This window comes from Oncorhynchus keta, chromosome 17 (genome assembly GCF_023373465.1).
Source record: "Oncorhynchus keta strain PuntledgeMale-10-30-2019 chromosome 17, Oket_V2, whole genome shotgun sequence".
Classification (NCBI taxonomy): Eukaryota; Metazoa; Chordata; class Actinopteri; order Salmoniformes; family Salmonidae; genus Oncorhynchus; species Oncorhynchus keta.
This window is the reverse complement of record NC_068437.1, coordinates 14,623,586-14,642,900: the sequence shown is the minus strand read 5'-3', so window position 1 is coordinate 14,642,900 and position 19,315 is coordinate 14,623,586. Positions and strand designations below refer to the sequence as shown.

Sequence of the window (19,315 nt, the reverse complement as noted above, 5' to 3'; positions counted from 1 at the left end):
GTGATTGCAATTGTAATTGCCGCTGACCTTAGGTAAAAAGACGAAGTTGGAAAACAGGGTTAAATCCCAGGGCAAACTGTAGTCACGAATGTTGAACTGACAGTGCATGTAGTTCAGTCACTTGCATTGCAGACCTAATCGACCATTAAAGCGGTCTTAAAGGAGAGATATTTCTCCACACTTTCCAGAGGTAAAAAGGCCGCTGTGAAATAGCTTCAAGCTCAAAAGACAAATTCATGATGGGACTAAAGGCTTGGGAACTGGACATAAGCAACATACCCCCTTCATGAAACGACATAACAAGGGGTGTTTTCCCACCTTGTCCGTGTTTAAGCCTATATGACAGGCCGAGATAGTGGCTGGAAAGACAGCCTTCCCCCAGTGTCAAAGGACCTGCAGGAAGCATAAAACCTCAGTTAGTTTGTACCTCTGGTACGTATACTCCCTGTATATAGCTCCATTCTTGTGTATTTTATTTTATTCCTCGTGCTACTACTACTATCTGGTGGACTCACTAAACAGAGAACATCTCTGGTCATCCCTACTGCCTCTGATCTGGTGGACTCACTAAACAGAGAACATCTCTGGTCATCCCTACTGCCTCTGATTTGGCAGACTCACTAAACAGAGAACATCCCTGGTCATCCCTACTGCCTCTGATCTGGTGGACTCACTAAACAGAGAACATCTCTGGTCATCCCTACTGCCTCTGATCTTGTGGACTCACTAAACACACATGCTTTGTTTGTAAATTATGTCTGAGTGTTGGAGTGTTCCCTGGCTATGTGTAAATTCAAAAAAACATGCTGTCTGGTTTGCTTAAGGAATTTTAAATGATTTATACTTTAACTCTTGATAATTAAGTATATTTTAGCAATAACATTTACTTTTGATACTTAAGTATTTTTAAAACCAAATAATTTTAGACTTTTACTCAAGTAGTGTTTTACTGGGTGACTTTAACTTTTACTTGAGTCATTTTATATTAAGATATTATTTTTTTACTCAAGTATGACAATTGGGTACTTTTCCCACCATGGGCTAATTCTTACGGAAGCAAAAACTTTCCTTTCGGTAACGTCACCCACCACAAAAGATGGAAAAACCTGCGTTCGGCGGCTTAACCTCAACGGCAAACCTGTTAACAGTTAAACAGGAAAACAGATCAAGTAATGCTGAGGAGAGCTAGAGTAGAACTCTTCTGAGAGGAAGAGAGGTGAGAATGATCAGAGTGGCTCTTTAGTAAGAGGGGAGGGGCTCCCTCATTCGCCACTCAACCTGTTTGTCTCTGACATAAGTGTTTGATTGGTTCTTCGAGCTACTTAGAGATTCTTGTGAATGCCAGAGTAAAATATCAAAATGAATAACTGAAAGAGAACAGTGAGTGCTTGAAAAGGTTTTGACATTTTCGAATGCCTGTTTTATGATCAAGCAACAATTACACGTCAAGTCATTCACTAAATCAAATCAAATCAAATTGTATTTCTCACATGCGGCGAATACAACAGGTGTAGTAGACCTTACAGTGAAATGCTTACTTACAAGCTCTTAACCAACAATGCTTTAAGAAGTTAAGAAGAAAAACTTTTAAGTAAAAAAAATAGATGAAAAAATAGATATATTATAGAAACAAAAAGTTACAAATAATTAAACAGCAGCTGTAAAATAACAATAGCAATAGCGAGGCTATATACAGGGGGTACCAGCACAGAGTCAATGTGTGGGGGCACCGGTTAGTCGAGGTAATTGAGGTAATATGTTAACATAGGTAGAGTTAAAGTAACCCGGTTTAGAAAGGTTTAGAAACGTGGAGCCATTGACATGATCAGCTGTTTTACTCTCTCTTCTCCCCACTTGAAGAAGGTGTTGGAGAGACAGTCTGTTATTAAATATGTGAGATTAAAAGTGGCAGTTATGATAAGGGCCATGACATAGTAGTCATTTTTCAAGACACTTTGTAGTTAACATTCTTCTGAGATGCTGTAATGGGAAGGCAGCTGTGTGTTCTTCTTCACTCGGAGAGATTGAAGGAATGAGTGCGGGAGAGAGAGAGAGAAAAGAGAGAGAATGAAGGGGAGAGAGGGGAGAGAGAGAGTTAGAGAGAGGGAGGAAGAGCGACTTGGGTAGAGAGAGGAGAGAGAGAGAGAGGGATTAAGAGGAGATGTGGAGATGAATGGCTTTTCCCAAAGGAAATATTTATTTGTTGTAACCACGCATCCTCAGGATTGTGGAGCAGATCCATAAACAACTGAATGTATGGCAAGCAGGGGGAACTAACCGTCCCAGTAGCACTCCCATGATATGATAGACTGAGGCATCCACAGCTGGGAAGTCTGACAAACACCCCTTAATATAAATCATTGCATCAGTACAATCCAAAACATACTGTAATAGAGACACTGTAGTTTAGATTTGAGAGATGGGACATGACTGAGCGGGTGAATGAGTAATGTTTGGGACAGGAAATGAGTCATCACAAATGACTGATCTACTATAGGTTCAATAACTCCATTATCATCTTGGAGGAGTCAAAGTAAAGTACACTCTTAGCTAATTAGAAAAGAAGAGTTCCAAAAGAGTTCCTCGGCTGTCCCTATAGGAGAACCCTTTTTGGCTCCAGGTTCTTGTAGAACCCTCTGTGGAAAGGGTTCTACATGGAACACAAAAGGGTTCTACCTGGAACCAAAAGCGTTCTACCTGGAATCAAATAGAGTTCTTCAAAGGGTTATTTTATGGGTACTGCCAAGGAACCCTTTAAGGTTCTAGAGGGCACCTTTTTTTCCTAAGACTGTATTTGGGTACTTACAGGCCGTCCTCAGCCAGGACCACATTGTCTAGTGAAAGGCCTCCAGGGTCCGAGGTGCTGCTGCTGCCCATACTGCGGAAGGATTCCCGGGCCCTCCGCCGACGCTCTCGCTCCACCTCCTCTGCATCCTCAACGCTCCTTTGGGTGGTGATTCTGTGGAGAGCCGGAGAGATGCATTGTTTAAAGCTATAGTCTGAGATTTGAAAAACAACTAAATGGGTCCTTGCCACTTGTTTCGGTATACTTCTGAGATATGGGACTAGGGAACAAATGTAATAAATAATGGAAATGACCATTGAACAGCTTTCAAAATCACAGACTGTAGCTTTAGAACCTAAATAAGGAACTGTTTTTAGCCCCGTCTGTCATTGAGCGTTATATTTATAGCTGACATGGATTCTCTGAGTCATCATCCTGGGCTCGGCCTGGGCTCTCCAAAGAAGATGTTTTTAAAACAATGCCTAAGCCCTCCGCTAAGCCCAGCGTTCAGCTCACCACAGATGAGATTCTCTCACCCACTACAGCATGCACCAGTAAACATGCATACACATGTGGCTGTCCTTTTGTTTGCATTTTACTGCAGCAACATATTTATCACAACAGTCTATTCCCCTTTCTCCACGGCAGAACAAACCAAACTCCCCATGGGACGCAAAATGGGTTTAAAGTTCACCCTCGCTGATTTATAAATTTAGACATTGCCTGGAAGTGCATGCCATCTATTTTTCTGTGATTATGATGAGCAGATACTACAGCACGTATGGACGTGTCTGTTGTGCTGTATGTCTCTGTTGTGTAGTGAAGGGACCATGGTATTAGCCTCAGGGTGAATACACACACACGCAAACACACACACACACGCATGCACACAAAACACACACACACACAAACATACATTTGTATTTGCCTGAGGGTGAATGCAGGAGGTTAATAGGTTCCATCTGTGTGTCAGGGTGTCAGATGACAGCACACACAACCATTTGGCTTCTGGATCAATTAAGGAAGGCTCAGGTCACTAATAGGGCCCTAATGTGTCCCAGACCCCAGGTCCTGTGTGCGTGTGTGTGTGTGTGTGTGTGTGTGTGTGTGTGTGTTGTTACCACCACCTGAGACCATCAACCCATCTGTTTCAGTGACTCTCCATTTTACAACACCCCCTATAAAGAGCCATGTAGGTGGGATGGTCTGTAAAATCAACCCCCCACCACTCATTAGTAATTTTCAGTTACAAGCAATAGCATCAGATTCGTTCCCTCATTCCCCTCTCCTCCCTTTCCCTTCAGGCACTTTCTTTCTTTCCTGTTTTCCATTCGCATAGAAGTTATGGTCCGCGTGAATAGGTAGGAGAGAGAGAGGCCAGGGGAGAATGACATGACCAAGTGCCCAAAACCACTGAGTTGTGAATCAGGAAGCTATTTCACGATTTCACAAAGGCGATTTCATAGTATAGCACATTTGACACATCAGTTATGAGGTAAAATATAATTTGTGTGAGTTTGTCTCCAATTCTTTTTGGACACAACCATTGTGGAGACAAGGACGCAAGCACAGCCAGTTGGTATGGTAGTAGTGGACGTTTCAGGACCAAGGCTCTCTGACTTAACTATTATAACCTCTTATTATTTTTCCTTTAATCAGCATTAAGGGATTATCTCATTCTTGGCACAAGTCAAACGTCTGACTCAGATGATGATGTAATTCATTTTTTGGTGTCTGGATTATAGATGGCCTTTCTTTCTTTGTCATCCTCTGACAAAGAAAGAATCTGTTCTCGTTTAAACCTAATCTAAGTGACCCATTTTCTCACTCCATCTTTTAGATCTGTAACCGATCTGTAATAGCTTTATTTCCATGAACTCACTCTCACAGTAGTGAGAAAAGACACTCCAAAGAATATGGTTTACAGAATCTGGTTTACATTGGGGCTTATGTTGCCTTTCCTGACAATTGTATCAATGTCTAAGCTCGACTTCCTCCGAATAACGTTCAAAAGCAACAGCCGCAGGGCCAAGGAGCCAGACTCCGACAGTGAGACTGTTGAGGGAATGTATTTGGGGCGGTTTTTGCCCCTTTGTAAATTCACACCAGAGCAAGCCTGAGCAGGCCACTCCTGTCGCCACACAAAACTGAAGACAAACAGGCAAATGCCTCTCCAGAGCAGATGGGTCAGTGTTGTGTGTCACAGGTGAGTGTGATTAGCGGGAGTTCCTGGAATGGGAACGGTTTCAGTATGATATGTTAGATTAATGAATAAAGAGACACGAATGTCATGTTCAAAAGCCATGTTCAAGTATTGTACAAGTCCCTACATGCAGGGTCTGGATAACAGAACAGCTAGCTGATTACCTATCAACTATATCCCTTAACATCATCCTTTTCAATAGAAAGTGCAAACGTAACAACACTACATTATGTTCTTAACCTCTCTAGGGTAGGGGGCAGCATTCAAAATTTTGGATGAAAAGCATGCACAAATTAAACGGCCTGCTACTCGGGCCCAGAAGATATGATATACATATAACTGGTAGATTTGCATAGAAAACAGTCTAAAGTTTCCAAAACTGTTAAAATTGTGTCTGTGAGTATAACAGAACTGATATAGCAGGCGAAGACCTGAGAAAAATCCATTCAGGAAGTAGTTTTCTTTTTGGTTTTGTAGTTTTCTATTCAATGCCATTACAGTATCCATTTGCAGTTCCTATGACTTCCACTAGATGTCAACAGTCTTTAGAAATCGTTTCAGGCTTGTATTCTTATAAATGAGGGAGTAAGACCAGTCTGAACGAGTGGACCCTAACATGACGCAGTGTTTTTTCAGGAGCATGTGCATTTATTGTTTACCTTTTATATTGACGACGTTATTGTCTGGTTGAAATATTATAGATCATTTAGGCTAAAAAACAACCTGAGGATTGAATATAAACATCGTTTGACATGTTTCTATGAACTATACGGATAAAATTTGGATTTTTTTGTCTGATTGTTTTGACTGAGTTTGAGCCTGTACTGAAGAAAACGCGCTCACAAAACTGAGATTTTTGGATATAAAGAGACTTCATCGAACAAAAGGAACATTTATTGGGTAAATTAATGTCTTCTGATTGCCACCATATGAAGATCATCAAAGCTAAGGGATTAATTTGATCTCCATTTCTGAGTTTTGTAACGCTTCTGCTTGGCTGGTTACTGTTTGAAATAATTTGTCAACTGGGCTATGTTCTGGGCTACCTATGTTCTGGGCTAGGTATGCGTTCGCCGAAAAGCATTTTATAAATATGACACTGTGGTTGGTTTAACAAGAAGTTAATCTTTAAATGAACATAGGTAAATCTTTAAAATATATAATCGATATTATATCAACCGGGACTGTAGCTTTTTCAATAGGAGTGGGAGAGACAATGGCTGCCCCACTCTGTTGGGCAAGCAAAACTCTGCGAACACCCAGCTATCCACTGACACAATGTGATCTTTCTCCCTCATATTTCAAAATAAAAGCCTGAAACTAGATCTAAAGACTGGTGACACGTTGAGGAAGCCATAGGAAAAGGAATCTGGTTGATATCCCTTTAAATGGAGGCAAGGCATCCAATGGTACAGAGAGCTTTCAGGAAAAACAGCACTTCTTTGTTGGATTTTCCTCAGGTTTTCACCTGCAATATCAGTTCTGTTATACACCCAGACAAGATTTTGACAGTTTTGGAAACTTTAGAGTGTTTTCTATCCTAATCTGACAATTATATGCATATTCTAGTTTCTGGGCCTGAGAAATAGGCAGTTTCAGTCTTTTAGCCAAAAACGAAAATCCGTCCCCCTACACTCAAGAAGATATCCTAGCTTCTGGATATGCATATAGCTTCTGGACCTGAGTAACAGGCCATTTACTTTGGGCATGCTTTTCATCCGGATGTCAAAATACTGCCCCCTACCCTAGAGAAGTTAATCTCCTGCACCGCAGCCTCGTGTTTGGATAGCAGTCGTCCAGCAGTCGTCGTAGAAGCTCACAGACTGCTGACAGGGTTGGCATGAACTTTGAGAGATAGTTTGCAAAGCTGATAAGATGCTGCTCTCCTTTTGCATCAGTCGGGTTTGGCATAATGAGGATCACTCTTACTTTCTCTTTGTCCGGCTGCAGGCCTTTGCCTGAGAGGATGTGGCAATAGAAGTGCCTTTCACTTTGAATTATAGTTTCTAGAAGGCCAAGGCGCACCTTAACTGGTCAGTGTCACGGATCCCCTCGGTACTGATCCTCATTCTGTTCACCAGATCCGGAGATCTACGTCACTGGCGTTCTAGGGTTTACTGAACAGGATCATCAATCCTGGACTGTCATGTCTGATTACACACACCTGGTTCCCATTTCCCCTGATTAGTATGTTATATATGTTCCATCTCTTCCCTCTGTCTTTGTTGGTTATTGTTTCCATGTCCATTGTTGGTGTGAGTACCTATGAGTTGGTGAAGCTGTTATGCTGCATGCTTTATATATTTTGTATTACGGGTATCGTCCCGTATCGTTCAACAAGGTTTACCCTCGCTCTTTTGTTTGGGTACAGCCCAGTGTTTTGTATACGTGTTTGTTTTGGGTATATTAAAAACCTCTATTGTGTATTCCTGCGCCTGTCTCCAAATCCTTTATACCAGCGTGACAGTCGACAGTGCTCCATCAGTGCTAGAAGCTTCACAACTTCGTTGCATTCTGCTTGTTCGTTGTGCCACTGTAGCCTACAATCAGGATATCATCAGTGACTGGTAAAATGGCTTTGAGCCAGTAATTTGTGCTGCTTGCGTTGATATACCTCAGGCACCACGGAGACAACAAACAGGAGCTTGAGCCAGCGTTTCTGACTCCAAGGGGTCGAGAAGGTATTCATGAAGCTACTTTCTTCATCCAACTTGCATTGCAGGAATGCGGTGTGTCCAGTTTGATGTCAAGTCATCTGTTATGTTAACTATCCAGAAAGGAGTGCAATAGGGCTCTGTTCTTGGACGAATGTTGTTAATTATCTATTCTTTTAATCCTTTTTAACTAGGCAAGTCAGTTAAGAATAAATTCTTATTTACAATGACGGCCTGCCAGGGAACAGTGGGTTAACTGCCTTGTTAGATGTAGAACAACAGATTTTTATCTTGTCAGCTCAGGAATTTGATCCAGGAACATTTTGCTTACTGGCTCAACACTCTAACCACTAGGCTACCCCTATATCTATATTAATATTGTTAATAGAATTGTGTCAAATGCTAATTTTAAGCTAATGACACAGTTGTTGTGCTTCATTACTGAATGAGGCCTTTGAAGAACTGCAGTCTGCCTTTGGTATTGTCCAGACTCAACTCTGTCAGATGAAATTGCTTTAAATTAGTTTGAAGCTATGTTAAACACTATGGTGGAAAATTAAGTGGTGGTCTGTGAATGTTTTGACCCCTAGTTGCGCCACACTTTCCCAAACCATCTTCCTGTTCATTGTGTAAATTGATGTTTTCTAAACTGTATTGTTTTGTTTTTTTATGTTGTAAATGTGTATGCAACTTTGTGTACAGTGTATGCAACATTTGTGGTCATGTCTCTCTTGTAAAAGAGATTGTTAATCTCAATGAGACTAACCTTGGAAAATAAAGGTAAAACATTTGTTTTTTAGGTTTTGGAGATTGATTGTTTACTTCCACGGCGATGGAATAGGAGATCTCTTTGCCTTCAGTCAACGAGGTAAGTGGTGATGCTAGCTAGCCAGCTAACAACAAGGTGAGCACTATGCTGTAGTGTATTTAGCATTAGACAACGGTGTTTCTTTGACTATGGAATGTAACTAAGCCTATACTGTACTTAGCTACAAAAATAACAAGTGCGTGGCTTTCGAGCCACTTCTGATCCCGTGTTTTAGTATGATATGTTAGAAGAATTCATTAAAACGGCATGAATGTCAAGTTCAATAGTCATGTTCAAGTCCCTACATGCGGGGTAACAGAGCAGCTAGTTGATTACCTATTAACTAGACCCCGTAACAGGAACTGCCAGAGGGTTTTAACTCCTCCTGGAGCATAGGCCACCAACAACCTTAACCCACAGAGATGAAGGCTACTCCTGGGTTTCAGACTGGAGGTTCAGAGATGGGGAAGTTTGGCGATCTAAAACTAACCTAACAGAAGCCAGGGTATCACAAGCAATTACAATGTTTCATGATAATGTATTTGGTTGGCAAAATACAGGCCGAAACATTGGCAGCCTGAGTCCTTTTCCCTCTGGAAGTTAAGGACATGATCTACCCCAACAATAAAGCTTTCAGGTGCACTGAGGGTGTAGGAATGATGATGTGGCAAAAATGTGAACCCCTCTGGTAATTCATTCCCTAATTTCTGAGTCCCATGTTAGGTTTGACACCTGGCTGTTAAAGAACCAGACTGGCCACCCAGAGACCACAAAGATCAGAAGAGGACAGGAACATATATTCCTGCTGTTGTGTAGAATTTGTACATAAACACAGCGCTTGCTTGATCGTTGTAAGTAGTAAAGTAATACTTGACTACAGATGCATTAGGTAACAAAGTAAGCATTTCACAAACAAAGTCGTTATTAGCGTAAATTAGAAAGGTTAATAGCACATGTTTAACAAAATAAGTTATGTTGTTTACTTGCTGAATTATTAAATAATAACATCCCCTGATAAAAGACAGACAGACACTGAGAGGGGGTATTGTTGGGAAACCTTTCCATGATGATCTCATGGTTGTCATGAAACAAGTTAGAACACTTACTTTGTGGAGGCCATTACATCAGCTAGTCACAATACCATGTTGTTGACGATACTGAAGATACTAATTTTCCAAGAAGTGGTTGAACAAGTTACGAAATGAGAGGAGCTCAGCTAATTTATTACATCTGGGAACCCAGATGACTCGGTGGTGCGCAACGCAAAAAAGGCAAGCAGGTCTGAGCACCGCAAATCCATTAGGGGTGCAAAAAGACAATACAGACTCTAACTTGAATTGATGTTCGACAACTCAGACTTGCGTTACGTGTGGCAAGGTCAACAGACTATCATAGACTACAAAGGAAAATCCAGCTGTGAGGTGCCCACCGAAGCCTCCCTGCCAGACCAGCTTAACACATTCTACGCTAACTTCGAGGCAGAAAATACCAAACCATCCAGGGAGACTCTCGCTGCACTGGACAACCAGGTGTTTTCGCTCTCCAAGGCTGATGTGAGGAAAACTCTCAAAAGCCGCTGGCCCAGTTGGCATCCCTGGTTATGTCCTCAGAGTGCGTGCTGACTAGCTGGCGGGCGTCTTCTTTGCGGTCATCTTCTTGAACATATTCAACCTGTCCCTGTCCCAGGCTGTAGTCCCCACCTGCTTTAACCTGTTACTCCTACCCCCTACTTTTTCGAACATTCTGTTAAAAATCGCGCAACATTTCAGCGCCCTGCTGCTCATGCCAGGAATATAGTATATGATGTATGCATATGATTAGTATGTGTGGATAGAAAACACTCAGACGTTTATAAAACTGGTTAAATCACGGCTGTGACTATAACAGAATGTGCGTTTCATCGAAAAGTGCAGGAAAATCTGATCACTGAAAATGGAAAAATATATCCATGCGCCACTTCAACCGATTGATAAAGGTGATCCACATTAAATGGGGCCGAGGTTGCAATACCTACAGCTTCCACACGATGTCAACAGTCTTGTCATTTGCCTAGGCTTTGTTTCTTGGTAAAACGAAGAAGAGACAGCCCATTTCTTCAGGTCTCCGACCGGATATTTTGGTTGAGATTTACCCGGACATTATTTCCAGACGTACAGCTATAGAATATACATTGCCTCGTTATCAATTTGATCGCTTTTTAACGTTTACTAATACCTAAAGTTGCATTACAAAAGTATTTCGAAGTGTTTTGTGAAAGTTTATCGTCAACTTTTTTAATTTAAAAATGACGTTACGTTATAAAACGCAATTTTTTTGTTGATCACACAGTCTTCATAGATCGATATCTAGGCTACATATGGACCGATTTAATCGAAAAAAGACCCAATAGTGTTTATGGGACATCTAGGAGTGCCAACAAATAAGATGGTCAAAGGTAATGAATGTTTTATATTTCATTTGTGCGTTTTGTGTAGCGCCGACTATGCTAATTATTTTGTTTACGTCCCCTGCGGGTCTTTTGGGGTGTTACATGCTATCAGATAATAGCTTCTCATGCTTTCGCCGAAAAGCATTTTAAAAATCTGAATTGTTTCCTGGATTCACAACGAGTGTAGCTTTAATTCAATACCCTGCATGTGTATTTTAATGAACGTTTGAGTTTTAACGAGTGCTATTAGCATTTAGCGTAGTGCATTTGCATTTCCAGATGTCTAGATGGGACGCCTGCGTGTCAGGTAGGAGCAAGAGGTTAAGGAGACCACCATCATCCTGGTGTCTAAGAAAAACAAGGTTACATGCCCAAATGACTAGAGCCCCGTCGCGCTCACCTCGTTCATCATGAAGTGCTTTGAGAGGTTGGTCATGGCCCACATTGATGCCAGGATGCCAGCCACACTAGACCCACTCCAATCCTACCTCTCCAGCAAATCCACGGAATATGCCATTTCCATCGCTATTCACCTGGCTTTTAACACATCTGGACAAGAGGAAAACCTATGTGAGAATGCTGTTCATTGACTGCTGTTCAGCATTCAACTATTTTGTTCCCTCCAAGCTTGACACCAAGCTCAGAGCCCTGGGTCTGGACACCACCCTCTGCAATTGGACCCTAGACTCCCTGATGGGCAGACCATAGGCCGTGAGAAATGGCAACAACACCTCCTCCACACTGACTATTAACATCAGAGCCCCCCAGGGGTGTGTCCTCAGTCCTCTGCTGTACTCCCTGTTCACCCATGTCTGCCTGCCTTTGCATGACCCCAACTCCAGCATCAAGTTTTCTGATGACACCACGGTTGTAGGCATGATAACCAAACGATGAGTCAGCCTACAGGGAGGAGGTAAGTTTACTGGCATTGTGGTGGCAGGACAACAAACTCTTCTTCAATGTCACCAAAACAAAGCAGTTGATTGTTGACTTCAAGAAGTAGAGGAGGGAACATGCACCGTTCCATATCAATGGGACTGTAGTAGAGAGAGTCACGAGTTTCAACTTCCTTGGCATCCACATCACCAAGGACATGTCATGAACCAACAACACCACCACTCTTGTCAAGAGGGTGCAACAGTGTCTCTACTTCCTAAGGCGGCTGAAGAAATTCGGCATGCCACCCCGGGGCAGCATAAACAAGGACCCCACACACCCCAGCCACAAGCTGTTCTCTCCCTTACCGTCGGACAAACGGTGACGGAGCATGAGGTCTCATACCAAGAGGCTCAGAGACAGTTCCTATCTACAAGCCATAAGACTACTGAACACTTGAACTGGACCTGCTCTGATTCTCCTCACCTTAGCACACATCACAACTGTTGCTACCAGACTCTTATTATACTGCTCAATTGATACATTTGCCCCCATCCCCCCTTCCCCAATATTCGTGTAAATATTGTATTTTAAATTGTGTGTTCCTGTATAATACTTATGCTCAAATGTTTATTCTATTATAATGTAATTTACTTTGTTCGTATTCTTATTTGGTCAAAAGTTTGGATGAACTTACTCATTCAATGTTTTTTCTTTCTTTTTTACTATTTTCTACATTGTATCAACATCAAAACAATGCAATAACACATATGGAATCATGTAATAACCAAACAAAAGTGTTATTGAATTTGAGACATTAAGTTGTGCTGTGACAAGTTAGGGGTGGTGTACAGAAAATCTATTTGGTAAAAGACCAAGTCCATATGATGGCAAGAACAGCTCAAATAAGCAAAGAGAAACGACAGTCCATCATTACTTTAAGACATGAAGGTCAGTCAATCAGGGAACAATTCAAGAACTTTGAACGTTTCTTCAAGTGCAGTCACAAAAACCATCAAGCGCTGTGATGAAACTGACTCTCATGAGGACCGCCACAGGAAAGAAAGACCAAGAGTTATCTCTGCTTCAGAGGATAAGTTCATTAGAGTTACCAGCCTCAGAAATTACAGTCCAAATAAATGCTTTGCAGAGTTCAAGTAAAAGACACATCTCAACATCAACTGTTCAGAGACTGTGTGAATCAGGCCTTCATGGTTGAATTGCGGCAAAGAAACCACTACTACAGGACGCCAATAAGAAGAAGAGACTTGCTTGGGCCACGAAACACAAGCAATGGATATTTGACCGGCTGAAATCTGTCCTTTGGTCTGATGAGTCCAAAATGTGAGATTTTTGGTTCCAACTGCCATGTCTTTGTGAGAGACGCAGAGTAGGTGAAAGGATGATCTTCGCATGTGTGGCTCCCACCATGAAGCCTGGAGGAGGAGGTGTGATGGTGTGGGAGTGCTTTGTTGGTGACACTGTCTGTGAATATTTACAATTCAAGGCACACAACCAGCATGGCTACCACAGAATTCTGCAGCGATAGGCCATCCCATTTGGTTTGCACTTAGTGGGACTATCATTTGTTTTCAGCAGGACAATGAACAAACACACCTACACGCTCTGTAAGGGCTATTTTACCAAGAAGGGGAGTGATGGAGTGCTGCATCAGATGACCTTGGCTCTACAATTACCAGACCTCAACACAATTAAGATGGTTTGGGATGAGTTGGACCGCAGAGTGAAGGAAAAACAGCTAACAAGTGCGTAGCAGCATATGTGGGAACTCCTTCAAGACTGTTGGAAAAACATTCCAGGTGACTACCTCATTCCAGGTGACTACCTCATTCCAGGTGACTACCTCATTCCAGGTGACTACTGTGATAGACTACTGGATGTAGTCATATATATACAGGTCGTCTATAATGTCAACTACAATCTTTGCTATGTAAAGCCCCGCCTTATCTCAGCTCACTGGTCACCATAGTAACACCCACTTGCAGCATGGGCTCCAGCAGGTATACTGCACTGGTCAACGAATTGCAAAAACCTCTGAAGCTGGGGCCTTTATATATCCCTCTCTAACTTTAAGCATCAGCTGTCAGAGCAGCTTACCGATCACTGTACCAGTACACAGCCAATCTGTAAATAGCAGACCCAACTACCTCATCCCATATTATTACTTACCCTCTTGCTCTTTTGCACCCCAGTATCTCTACTTGCACGTCATCCTCTGCACGTCTATCACTCCAGTGTTAATGCTAAATTGTAATTATTTTGCCTCTATTGCCTATTTATTGCCTACCTCCCTAATCTTCTACATTTGCACACACTGTACATAGCTTTTTCTATTTTTCTTTTCTATTGTGTTATTGACTGTAAGTTTTTTTTAACGTGTAACTCTGCTGTTGTTTTTGTCGCACTGCTTTGTTTTATCTTTAGCCAGGTGGCAGTTGTAAATGAGAACTTGTTCTCAACGGGCCTACCTAGTTAAATATAGGTGAAATATATATGTTTTTATAACGTTTGTTGAGAAAATGCAAAGCTGTCTTTACGGCAAAGGGTGTCTACTTTGAAGAATCTAAAATATATTTTGATTTGTTTAACAGTTTTTTGGTTACTATATGATTCCATATGTGCTATTTCAAAGTCTTGATGTCTTCACTATTATTCTACAATGTGGAAAATTGTCAAAATAAAGAAAAACCCTTGAATGAGTATCTGTGTCCAAACTTTTGACTGGAACTGTATATGCGCACGTAATTTCTCAACTGCATGGAATACCATGATAAAGCTGTCCAATGAGCAGCTCTGGTGAAACTATTTGCATATCATCTTATCTCACCGTGTGGGATTAGGTAGTTTGTGTATCTATCAGAGGAGGCGCCCTCACTCTCTCTGTCTCTCTCTCACTTCATTCAAAACAGACCAACATGCCTTTCTTGACCCATTCAAATGAATGTTACAACATGAGATAAAACGTGTTTAGAGGCCTCATCTGGTACCTCAAAGAGCGGCATGTCAATACCGACAAAAACAAACAGAACAAAAATGGAAACAATCTCAGAAAAATCTCTATGACACAAGCGCAGCTAGCCAAGCTACACTTATGTCAAGTGATTTTTCTGAGAGGGCAGTTTCATTGCTTAGTGTAAGTGCGTTTAAAAAAAAAACAATAATAAGACTAAACTTTGAGTTTGTTTGGCTTCTAACATCAATATCTCTTTCTCACTTGATAGTAAATCTGAGACAACATAATATTTAGACAAGATGATGAGGGTTCATGAACAAACTGAAAACCATACTTTCATTGCGGGGGTGAAAATCTGTAAATAAAAATACAAAAATACAAAAACGCTTCCAAAATACTACAAGGGTTTGGCATTGTCAGACACCTTCTAATGATGGGATGGGACTCACTTAATAGTATATCTGAGGAAACAGAGCCTTCAGACAAGCGGATGAGAGGTTTGGCATAATCAGACACTTTCTAAGGAAGGGATGGGATGGAGGAGTGTCTGTCTGAAACTGATGTCATCCATCTCTCTCCACTCTCCCAGAGTGGCACCATCTGCACTGAGGATTAGCCCAACTGCTTCTTGGGACTCAGCTCTGATGCACTCCCTGGCCTGGCTGTAGTGTTTATGACTGTTCCCTAAACACATTGGTTGAAGAGCATTCTACTCCCCTCCTAACGGTTCCCTCACTCAGTGGTGTAAAGTACACAAGTAAAATACTACTTAAGTACTACTTAAGTCATTTTTTGGGAGAGTATATCTATTTTACTTTATTATTTATATTTTTGACAACTTTTACTTTTTTCTCCACTACATTCCTAAAGAAAATATGTACTTTTTACTCCCAGAAATTGTCCCCTACACCTGAAAGTACTACATTTCAAATGCTCAGGCAGGACAGCAATATGTTCCAATTTATGCACCTATCAATATAATGCATTGTCATCCCTACTGCCTCTGAGTATGGGAATGTGTCTCTGTCTGGCATCTGGTTTGCTTAAAATATAGAATTTGATGTATAGCATTTACTTTTACTTTTTACTTTTACTCAAGTATGACAATTGTGTACTTTTTCCACCACTGCCCTCACTTTTAAAAGTTAATGTTCTGTTAACTCATACCCAAATAATGTTGCCGACTCATCTTATACTCACATTTGTGGTCAAAGCATAAATTGGAGAAAAAAAAAACACTTCAAAAAACCCCACCTCAAACTTTTCTCAAACAGACCGTTTAGAAAATGCTTGCTATTCACTCATAGAATATGATGTCATACATCTGAAGAGGATGAGCTGGCCAATCAGCGGGTCTAGCTGAACCAACGTTGTTTCCATATGATTTCAACAACAACTAACATTTTATGACATTGAATCAACTGAATGGATTCGCAGAATGTCATCAATGTAAAGGCATTTTGGGAACTTTAAACCTAAATACAATGACATGTTTCAAATTTTTGATTTCATGTTGAATTCATATTAGTTGACAACTCGATCAAATGTAAATTAAAACTTGAACTGACATCTGTGACCAGTGGCACCTCCCCTCATACATTTTGTATAATTATGTCTACAGTATGATATGTGTAAAAACATCCTAACTCAGAAATGGCAACATCAGAGTAAACAAGAAGGCTAGTAAAAGGTAACACACACACACACGCACGCACGCACACCCATAATCAGGTTCATCAAAAAGCTGTGGGACGACACCGGTTTGAAACATGTTGTCATTGGATGTTAATCACATCTTTAACACCGTGCCTAAAGATAAACAGCCTTCTCATTGGCATGTCAAAGCAACTGGCAGAGCATTTCAAAGGGACAAGTGTGTGAGAGACAAGTGTGCGAGAAAATATTTTTTGGCAGTCCTGAAAAAATACCCACAAAACAAAAGGATTGTATTTTCATTGAAGACTGAATGCAGCACTCATTCACTCTCTTTCATGTATTCTTTTGTTGATCATAATGGTTGAAGTGTCTTAAGGTCCCTTTCCCAAACAGTATTATGTGTTCCTTCAAACTGGGAAGTAAATAAGACTGTCCGTTAATGGGACTGTATTGGTTCTCTTTAGATGGAATCAATGTTATTTCCATGTCTCATGTTATGTCCATTTACAGTAATTTAGCAGATGCTCTTATGCAGACTTGTTTCGTACTGGTCCCCCTTGGGAATCAAACTATAACCCTGGCGTTGCAAGTGCCATGCTCTACCCCTCTTCATTTTGAGAGTTTACAGAGTACCTACACTGTTCTTTCACTACCTGCTTTCTCCCATAGAGCAACACTGGAGGAATGAAAAAAAGAAGGAAAAAGACCTAACTTGTCACCACCCATAAGCAGCCTCTTTCACAATCGCGCTGCCCAAGTCACCCGTCACTTCTGACACAGGTTTGACGGAATTTCCCTCAGCTACAGTCAGAAGAGAAAGCCTTGGGCACCTCTCTCATAATCTTTCTCTTTATCTCTCTTTTCTTCCCTCTCTCTGTCCCTCTATCTCTCTCTCTCTCTCTCTACTTATCTCTCCCTCTCTCTTCCACCACCCTCCAAGCCTCCTGAAGGAACAACAAACAACCTAGCCAGGAGGGCTGATGAAAAGGTCTGTCTCTGGTGACAGAGTGGCTCTCTGCTTCAGTGCCTGTCCAGGTTGTGTCAACGGTGATAAGACCCAGGGCAATGGTCATTGAATAACCCCTCCTGTAATCAGAGCAGCAGGAGAAAGCCCAGGGCCTGTATTTATAAAGCGTCTCAGAATAAGAGTGCTGATTTAGGATCAGGTCCCCGCCTCTTAGTCATTATGATTTAAAAGACACGTGATTTAAAAGGCAAAACTGATCCTTGATCAGCACTCCTACTCGGAGACGCTTTGTGTATGCTGCTGTGTGGTCTGATCTCTGATCTCTGACCCACATCTACAGTACAGTACACTGATCCTTCCCTCTGGTGCCCAATCAGACAAACATGTTTACTAAGGAGAGGCCAGAACTGGGGATATATGGACACATGGTTTAACATTTGGATGATATTATGCAGTATATCAAACAGTTCAGTGTATTTTTTTGTGTAAAATATGGATTTTAGACAAATTAATGCAGCAGTTTTCTTCAGCCAAGAAAGGGTGTTCTGAGTTAAATGAGGACAGGTTCTGACTCACGTCCATACGCGGAACACCAACACCAGCTGTAATTGAAGACCATTCCTAGATTAGTATACAGCATTTTGTCTTGAATTTTCCAGTTGCTTCGTGTGTTTGAGTTGTGTGCTGTTTAGGCCACACAGTACCTGTGCCTCAGTCACAGTAAGGATTAACCTGATTGCTGCCTTGTGTCCACAAGACAAAGAGCTTGAGAAAGGGGCTGGAGCTACAACTCAATTTACTCTAGCATGCTGGCTGTAAAATAATATAGCACTATTTACTCAATTTACAAGTGTCTAGCATACCTTTTCTTTATCATTTTCTCTAGCTCTTCCCTTCTGATAAACAGCATACTTAACTCTCTTTCTCTATTCAATCTATTTGTACTCCAAAAACTGTATTCATATTTTTACTCACTTCAAGAGGTTCTGCAAACCTTGCTTGCTGGTGTTTCTTCTCGGGATTGCACGTGACATGTCTCCTTTCTCCTCTTCTTCCCCTTTTAATCAGATCAAATATGTGACAGTGTAGCTCCTCTTCTTCCTCAGAATAACCTCTCTGTATCTTCCAGTCCTGAGCCCAATGGCCAGCGTGGATGTTTCTATAAGACAGATTTATGTACTCCTTTTCCACTCATTCACTCTCGGACATACACACACACAGACACAGAAACACACACACAGGGATTCCTGTTCTCTTAGATCCTGTCCCCTGCGCAGCCTGTTGAAAATGTGAGGAGAGTTCAGAGCAGCACTCTCTTTCCTCTCACAGAGACAGGCTTTAGTCACTGCCCACCTCCCCTCCTCCTCCTCTCCCTCTTTCCCACATGTGGTTCTCATTGAGTGCTCAGAACGTGGCCCAACATCTTTTTACCTCCCTTCTGCAGGGTCATGTGGCTTTCCCTGGGGGAGGTGTAAAACGATAACCCAGACTTCTCTAATCCAGACCCCTAACACCCCCCTGTCTCTCTGTCTGTTGCCCAGCCTATGCACTCCCCAGATCTCAAATTTCACTCAGATTAGATCAGATTAAGAAAAACAATAAAGATATAACTGTTTGGACACAAACAACACTTAATGATCCTGGAATTACTAATAATCAATAGCAATATTGAGTAGGTAGTAGTAAAAAGACTGTGATTGAACACATTGTGTTTATCACATGACAAATATACGTATATATAAGTAATGTGGAATTTGGAGAAGGCCTACTGGGCGCACCATGTCATTTCAATGTGGGAATTTGGGTAATATTTGGTTGAGACTTTGATCAATGGGATTTCATCCTTTATGCACACATTCAGAAAGACAGCCAGAAGTTTGTGGAATTCCCAATGTTTTATCACTATGCTTTCAGCCATCTAAAAGCTCAGCCAAATTCGAATTTGAAAAACTATGTCAAATTTT

At 41.4% G+C, this 19,315-nt stretch overlaps 1 protein-coding gene across 4 annotated transcripts in view; it reads right to left on the bottom strand.

Annotated features, from left to right (window-relative positions):
- The window catches only part of LOC118396484 (non-muscle caldesmon-like), a 60,613-nt gene extending 41,943 nt beyond the window's left edge, over positions 1-18,670 (bottom strand). For 2 of the 4 annotated variants that reach the window (XM_035790725.2, XM_035790728.2), the window contains exons 1-2: positions 18,327-18,666; positions 2,807-2,959 (exon numbers count right to left, since the gene is read on the bottom strand). In XM_035790725.2, coding sequence (XP_035646618.1) covers positions 2,807-2,959; positions 18,327-18,385 — 212 coding nt within the window. In that variant the 5' untranslated portion in view covers positions 18,386-18,666. Of the gene's footprint in view, positions 1-2,806; positions 2,960-18,326 lie in introns of all 4 variants that reach the window. The other 2 variants (XM_035790726.2, XM_035790727.2) reach the window with 2 other exon arrangements.
- Positions 18,671-19,315: the final 645 nt, after the last annotated feature.